The 8,364-nt window shown below is 41.2% G+C and overlaps 1 protein-coding gene across 1 annotated transcript; it reads right to left on the bottom strand.

The window, feature by feature from the left end:
* Positions 1-4,960: 4,960 nt before the first annotated feature.
* On the bottom strand, positions 4,961-7,678 carry LOC106651247 (zinc finger protein 239-like). The gene is made up of 2 exons (XM_023462539.1): positions 6,719-7,678; positions 4,961-5,064 (listed from the first exon to the last, which is right to left on the bottom strand). Exons 1-2 carry the CDS (start codon positions 7,596-7,598, stop codon positions 4,961-4,963), a joined length of 984 nt encoding a protein of 327 aa, XP_023318307.1. The 5' UTR covers positions 7,599-7,678.
* Between the last annotated feature and the right edge of the window lie 686 nt (positions 7,679-8,364).

The following is an 8,364-nucleotide window of genomic DNA, read 5'->3' as shown; positions in this document are numbered from 1 at the left end:
GTCGAAACAAGCGCACATTCGAATTCAAATAGAGTCTTATTTTTTTGGGGAATTTTACTGATATCGTCTTTTCTTTTTGACCTCGTACTAATGTACTATTATAACGACGAAAATTTAATACTAATCTATCACATACAGTTGGAAATTCTATTTTTGAGAAATAGATCAAAACATGTGCATAGTCGACTCCAGCATACATTAGATCGATCATGTATGTAGCTGAATTCGGGCCGGCGCCATACTCTCCAACGTACAATAGATAGATGCATGTGCGTAGTCGGTAATGATAAAAATTTTCGAATACAAGTCGCTGTGTAGTCATAGCCGTGACGGAATCTCTCACGTGTGAAATAGATCGAAAAACGTGTAAAGTCAACATTAGATGCTTGAGAAATAGATTGAGATAAGTGCACATTCGAAATCATATTGACTCTTATTTACTTGAGAATAATACTATTATTTAGTGTACGAAATATATCGAGATATGCACGTAACTGTCTTATTCTACGGTTATGCTACTTAATGTCTTCTTGTTGTCGTACACCCGTGCCATATGTAAAAATCTAGAAATCTATCGCTACATACCCGCCGCTTGAGTAAAAATCGACCAATAGGTCTGGGATCATGGGGCTGATATGTCTAGCTTCGTTTCCCCCGTGGCGCGAGATATCGGCAGAATGACTACTCGATTGGCCGAGAATCGGAAGTAGCTTCCGACAGACTGTCTATCGTTGAGTGTCTTGAAGAAAAAGGATACGAACTAATTAATATAAAGAAAGAACTGTTGATCATGTTATTCTTTACAAATGTCGCATGGCCTGGCAAAATTTGGCGCTGTGCATTCGAATTAAAGTATTCGAAGAGACACATATGCGCCGCTGATGATAAGGAAACGGAACCGTTATGCTCTGCGAACAAATCCGAGATGGTGTGGAGAGGATTTTGTCAGCGCTGGAATTTTTTTGACGTTGACCGACTATTATAAATAATTAAAATATCAAATACGAAAAATCGTTTCACGGTAAACACAGCTAAAATTTCATCGATCATGCGTCAGACTCGCTTTCACACCCTCGCGTTCTCGGCTCAAACGTGAGCGTAATTTGCTCGCGACGATTGCAAGTTTCAATGAGAGAAACGATCTCGGTCAAGTGCCTATTTTTATTGTATCAAGTACGCGCATAGATAGTACAAGAAACAGTGCGATAAAACCAGATGCTCGATTTCATTGCTGCACCACATTCTAATACAATACCGTGTGCGTCCCGAACGTCGAGCTTTTTTGAGCTTCGTGAGAAAACTCCAGCTCTTTCCTCGAATCAATGCATGTATATAATCGACCCGCTGATTTCAACTCGAATATATATAATGCGCGCTCGTGGAATTTTTAGCACGCGTCTCGATCGGCGCTTGACTTGTCCCTTCTCGTCTGGCTGTGTTACGTATTCGGTCGGATATGTTTTTTGTCTGCTGTTTTTCTTGTTCTCCGTTTCCACCGAAGGTGCCAAGGTGGGCGCGCGCACGAAAACATCGTCTCTCTCTCTCTCTCTCTGAATACAAAAAAAAACGATAAGCCGCGTGTGTACGCGGAAACATTGATGTCGGACGTGTATTTGTCTGCGCTGCGCGATTAGATTATAATGACAGCCACCATTCATGGCAGCAGCAACAGCAGCAGCGAGTGAAAGTTTTCGCGTCAATGCACGGGGGATGTTTCGAATTTTTTTTCGACGCGCAGCGTTCGATCAAAACTTTTAATTGATGTATTTCGCGCCGATCGCTCGTCGTACATACAACAGCTCGCAAAATGAAAAGTAAGAAAGCCGCGAAGCGAATATATCATTGAGCTCGTTTCTTTTTTTCATCTCTCCACGTACTTACAAGTACGACTCATATACGTACGAGAGAGACGTATAATACGATGTGTCGTATGTTTGATCAACCCCCCTCCGAGCGAGGTATATTACACGCTTTTTAATATTCGGCGACTGCACGTGTGTGTAACACACCGAGTGGAGTCGGAAAACAAACTCATCTCACTGCGCTGCGGCACGAGATGTCTGGCTCGAGATATTACAAGAATTTTTTCTTACTTTTTTTTTTCATCGTCATCATCATCATCATCGCGGATCGGTCAATGTCTGAGAAGCGCGCGAGGGTGTAGTAGGTACTCGTCAAGTTAAATACACTTTGCTGCGCGAGTCAAAGAACGTCTGGAGCTCGTGCTTATATATCGTTCTCTCTTTCTTTTCCGCCCCGTCCTTACTGCTCTCTCGGCACGCGAGAGTAGCATCCTCGAGAAGGAGTAGGAGGAGGAGGCGGAGGAACAAGACGAAGAAGAAGAAGAAGAAGAAAGAGAATAATAAAATCAAGAGAGTCGGTCCTGGTAGTGCGTAATAGCCGTGTGTGCGCACTGCAAAGGACTCGCGCGCGTGTTGCGCGTTGATATAGGCATTGTTGCATACAGCGAATTGTCGCTGAATAAAACATCATCCGAACGGCCAAGTGGCCACTTACGCATACTCACTGAGTCGCAGTGTATACCGGCACGCACGATATACACGCGGCAAACGAAACGTTTGTTTTCTTTCCTTCTTCTTTTTTTTTGCTCCAACCGCCGCGCGGTAGGATCTAAAAGAGAGTCGTGCACTAATTAGCGCCTGATCTTTTTTTTTCTCTCTCTCTCTCTCTCTCTTAAGAGCGCGCGCGAGCCTCTCGCGTCCGAGCAACAGTACAGAGAGGTTTGAGCGCGAGTACATCGTGCCTCGCAGGTCACTGGCTCCGTTTTTCTTTCTCTCTCAAGGTACTGCACCGAGTGCATCAGCAGCAGCTTTTTGATACAGATGTACTTGTACATATACGCACGACGTGCCGTCCGTATACGCGCGGCGATGATCTCTTAAACTGGACTGCCGTTGTTGCGCGCGAGCGCCACCCGATCACCGACTCCTCGTCACGAAGAGCGAACGTTGCGCGCGTAATTACGATGTGCAAAAAAAATGAGAGAGAAAAAAACCGGTGACGTGCACGAGACGCGTCGAGGTCTCTTTCGAAGCTTGTATATAGTCGAGAGAGCCTATACATATCGTATTCGTGCGTATACGTCAATCGCGTAATCGAAGCCGAAAATTTTACGCTCGCCCGGTTTTCGAGATAAGTACAGCGACCCCCGCGTGTGTGTACCTCATGGTGCATATTATGATCCAAAGAGCCGCGCAGCAGACCGTCACGCACACACGCAACTATATTAAATTTACGCCGCGCGGAATCGTACAAAGTTGTAATATTTTCAACTGCAACGGGGAGCCACGGGCCAAAAACACGTACTCGAGCGAGCGATGAAAAAATTAAGACCTCAACAACTCTAAGCGCTGCCCGGATTATTTTACACTCGACACGCGTGTTTATATACGAACGTACACGAGCTTAGACTCGCCCAATTGTCTCTCGGCGCTCACGAGCTTGCCTCTATATGTACATTATAATAATATAATAACGAACGATGTAAAGCTCGCCGTTGTTGTTGTTGCCATTGGCTCGGATATATACGGAGCGGATTTTATTCGGCACGCCAAATACGCCAGAAGGGACCGACGACGTGTTTATTATCGTGTGTGTATATCCCGCGCGGCACGATACTCTACTTACGTGTAATTTTTTACTATATATATATACTCGAAGAGCTTACGATGTCCTAAGCACGAGCGAGTTTCGAACGTCGTTGTATATCTCGCAAGTGGCAAGACAAATTGATGAGGCGCCTTATGCCGTATAGTCTCTCGGGTGGCTCGTCAACGTATTATAATGCACGGATTTTGGCGTTTAACTTACTCTCTGTATCAGCCGTCAAACGTCTATTTCTTCGTCACGGATAAAAATGAAAAAAAAAAAAAAAGTAACACCGAGAAGAACGAATCGTTTCTTTCGTTGCACTCGATCTTACATATATTATAAACGTGGCATCGACTAATGCGATCTCGACAACGATGGTTAATAATAACACACGTGCACAGCGCGTATATACGTACGCGTTTATCATGTGTGTACATACGCCCCATCGCATATTCGCGGCGGAGGAGAGCAGAGGAGTAAAAAGTATTTTCACCCGCCCATTTCAAATGCGTCCACCGGATAAATCCCTTCTTGCTCTTTCTCGTTTTATTCGCTCTCTCTCTCTCTCTAAAAATCAATTGTACATGAAACGATACCGCAACGCTGATAACGATACGGCTCGAAGCGAGAAAAGAACGAACGAGCCCCGAGTTCAACGATCTACATAAACTCCTAAGGCTTATATTATTTAATATAGTGCGGAGCCTTCGTGCGCATTTTTCGAGGCATCCTCTCGTTGCAGTACTTACGCGCGTTAACGCGTGTTTAGCGCGCAGGTGGATAGTCATCATACAGTGCGAGTGAAATGACCACGTTTTTTCCACTTTTATGCGAGGCCGAGGCCACAGTCAGGATTTTTACTCATCGAGCCCCGAAGATGCATGCTTCCATAATTTTTCACCTAGATCTATTTGCAAAAAAGGACTCGGCGGAGCTCTTCCACATTGTTACAGAGAATAACTGTGCCAAATTTCATTCCATTTGATTCAGTAATTTTTCCAAAAAACAGGATAGAAATTTTCAATCCTGTATTGATAAAATGTAAAATTTTGATACTGTTTCTCTCGTTTTGGTCTTGCGCCGAACGAGCTCCCGAGAGTTTTGATCTAGGGTAACTTTTCAATTACGACGAACTTGGTCAAATAACAAAATACTCGCTTCATCGTTTCACCACCTTTCCCCACTGTTCTACTTTTTTTTTGGGCGGTGCCATCGAAAACTTGTACTCGCAAGAGAAGGAGACTTGTTCAGGGTGCCACTAGGAGTGCATCTCGGGCAGTGTCACACTAAAATACTCCTGGAGCTGGCTATGCTTTCGTTTGAAACCAAAATAAACTTGCAGGCTTGTTCAATTTGATCCCCTAAATGCAAAAATAATCTGGTCACTTTCATCGTGCCTCTGCACATGAACTGCATTGTCAAATACAGTGCCGCGTTGCCAGACTTGTCTACCTGTACCGGACAACGCATTTCGTCGCCGATTCGTAATCGTATTCGTCGATACATGCCGTTTTCTTGCACGCAATGTGCAGAGGCGTTAATCCATCAGCATTGTCTAAATTCAGATCAGCGCCGTGGCTTTTCAGCTGTACCCGTGCAGTAGCTATAGGTGAGATTAAAGAACGTGCCCCACCTCTAATTATTTTCTGTTTACTAATTGGCTATTTAAAAATATAGGACTCATTAAAAAAATATGGCACTCATTTCTTTAAATATTGTATTTTTATTTTTTACGAAAACATTTTTTATTGTATCACCTTATTTATATTAAATTTTTCAAGCAATATTGGCACAATTATTATGGAAATTTCAGGAAAACATATGTTCGAATATCAATACATATTTACAATTGTCAATCATTTTGTCTAGTATTTGTCTCATGCAAAATCTTTGAATCCATCGTCTACTGTCCTTTGGTGTCTGATCAAATTCGATGTTAGTCCAAATTTATTTTCGCACTTGTCGCATAAGTAATCCTTGCGATCTGTATGGACTGTTTGTTGCCGGTACCTGAACAAAGTCGATTTTTGTCCGAATTTCTTCTTGCAACTGTCGCATCCGTAATCTTTGCGACCCTCGTGGACTATTTCTTGATGTCTGAGCAGATTTGATTTTTGTCCAAATTTTTTCTGACAGTTATTGCATGAAAAATCTTTGCGACCATCATGTACTGTTTTTTGATGAACAAGCAAACTTTGTTTTTGCACAAATTTCTTCTCGCATTTGTCACATTCATAATCTTTGCGACCCTCATGAATTGTCTTTTGATGCCTGATCAATTGCCAATTTTGTCCAAATTTTTTTTCGCACTTGTCACATGCATAATCTTTACGACCTTCGTGTACAGTCCCGTGGTGCAAAAGCAAACTTGATTTTTGTGTAAATTTCTTCTCGCATTTGTCACATGCGAAATCCTTGCGACCTTCATGTAAGATTCTTGTGTGTAAGATCACAGCCCTTTTATGTCCGAACTTTTTCTCGCATTTATCACATGCGTAATCTTTACGACCTTCGTGCACTGTCTTTTGGTGCTGCAATAAATCTGATTTACTCCTGCATTTCCTTTCGCAATTATCGCATGCGTAGTCTTTGCGATCATCATGTAAGGTTCTTATGTGTAAGAGCAAAGCACTTTTATGTCCGAATTTTTTCTCGCATTTATCACATGCGTAATCTTTACGACCTTCGTGCACTGTCTTTTGGTGCTGCAATAAATCTGATTTACTCCTGCATTTCCTTTCGCAATTATCGCATGCGTAGTCATTGCGACCTTCATGTAAGGTTCTTGTGTGTAAGAGCAAAGCACTTCTATGTCCGAATTTTTTCTTGCATTTATCACATGCGTAATCCTTGCGACCCTCGTGGACTGTTTTTTGGTGAAAGAACAAATACCATTTTTGTCCGAATTTCTTCTCACATTTGTCGCATTCGAAATCTCTGCGACCTTCATGAACTGTTTTTTTGTGCAAAAGCAAATAATTTTTAAGTCCGAATTTTTTCTCGCACTTATCGCATGCGTAATCTTTGCGAGCTTCGTGGACTGCTTTTTGGTGTACTGTCAAATTGCTTCGAACCCCAAATTTTCTCTCGCACTTGTCGCATGCAAAATCTTTGCGACCTTCGTGTACTAATTTTTGGTGCTGTAACATAATCCATTTTAGTCCAAATTTCTTCCCACACCTGTCACATGGGAATTCTCGCTCTTCGTGAACAGTCTTTTGGTGGCTCAACCAATTTGATTTTTTTCCGAACTTCATCTCACACTTATCGCATGAATAATCTTTTCGACCTTCATGAACTACTTTTTGATGGCGGAGCCAACTCGTTTTTTGTGTAAATACCTTCTGACACTTATTGCAAGCGTAATCTTTGCGATCTTCATGTAAGGTTCTTGTGTGCAAGAGCAAAGAACTTTTTTGTCCGAATGTTTTCTCGCATTTGTGACATGCAAAATCTTTGCGTCGTTCGTGAACTATCTGTATATGTACAAGTAAACTATGTTTATTTTTAAATCTCTGGGCACACCTTTCACACAAGTAATCTTTGAAAACTTCGTGGAATATTTTTTTATGTTTGAGTAAAGTCGATTTATCCTTAAATTTTCTCTCGCACTTGTTGCATGAGTGATCTTCTTGTTTTTTGTGAACTAATTTCTGATGTGTGAACAAACTCGATTTTTTCACAAATTTCTTCTCACATCTGTCGCATGCAAAATTATTGCGGCTTTTATGTACTAATATTTGGTGTCGACTCAAATGACTTCGGAACTCAAATTTCATTTCGCACTTATCGCAAGAGTAATCTTTTTGCTCATTGTGAATTGTGTCTCGGTGTGTTATCATGCTTAATTCTAGTGGAAATACCTCCTGACAAATATCGCAAACATATTGTTTATCGTTGGAAACAACAATGTCGCATTCGCTCAAATTATTTTCCAATACAACTTTCTCGGATTTCTTCTCACTTGTATCCATTTTGGTGTTCATATGAAACGATGGATCCTTTTATTTTCTACCACCAAAAATATTAAAAAAATTGTATCTTTTGTTATTATAGCTTGTTTCGTCGAGAAAGACAACATTCAAACTGATTAGTTTTTACTATAAACATGATCAGTACTTCAGGTACCATGTCAAAATTATTTATGATTGTATTGTTTACAATGAATGTACCGATTTATCTGTTTATACATTATCCCTTCCTTTCCTTTGTTTCCTCTGCTACGCTGGATTTATACATTCCTAATCTTTACTGTGCTTAGTACGTGTTACCTATATTACTCTTAAAAACTCGAGCACTTGCTCTTTAGATCTGTATATCTAACGGGGTGTCTGTTATTTCCCGTCTTTTTAACATTGCTTCTCCCCCCATCTAGAAGTCTTCTGTTTGATTAGATAATAAGAAAGCCGGTATATGTAGTTCGAAGATAGTAAATTACGTAACGGAGGGGGCGGGCCCTTCTGTGCAGCCCGAGCGTAGCGACGGTTGCATTGACACGATTATAACTCTCTAGAATTACATTGACAAATGATCCTCCGGTGGCCCCCATGCGGCTGGAAGCTTACATGTATTATAAATGGGAAAAACTTAAATATTTAATTCTTAGCGATAAAAATGATGAAAAAATTTGAAACAACTCACAAACCCACGTATTTTATGGATTTTTTGATGCGGAATCGATTGATGATCTTTGATTTGACCTTGAACATACTTCAAAGCTACAACGAATAAAATATTGAGAAAAATCGTTTT

Source organism: Trichogramma pretiosum, unplaced genomic scaffold, assembly GCF_000599845.2.
Source record: "Trichogramma pretiosum strain Unisexual culture from Peru unplaced genomic scaffold, Tpre_2.0 scaffold147, whole genome shotgun sequence".
Classification (NCBI taxonomy): Eukaryota; Metazoa; Arthropoda; class Insecta; order Hymenoptera; family Trichogrammatidae; genus Trichogramma; species Trichogramma pretiosum.
This window is presented reverse-complemented; position numbering and strand designations above follow the sequence as displayed.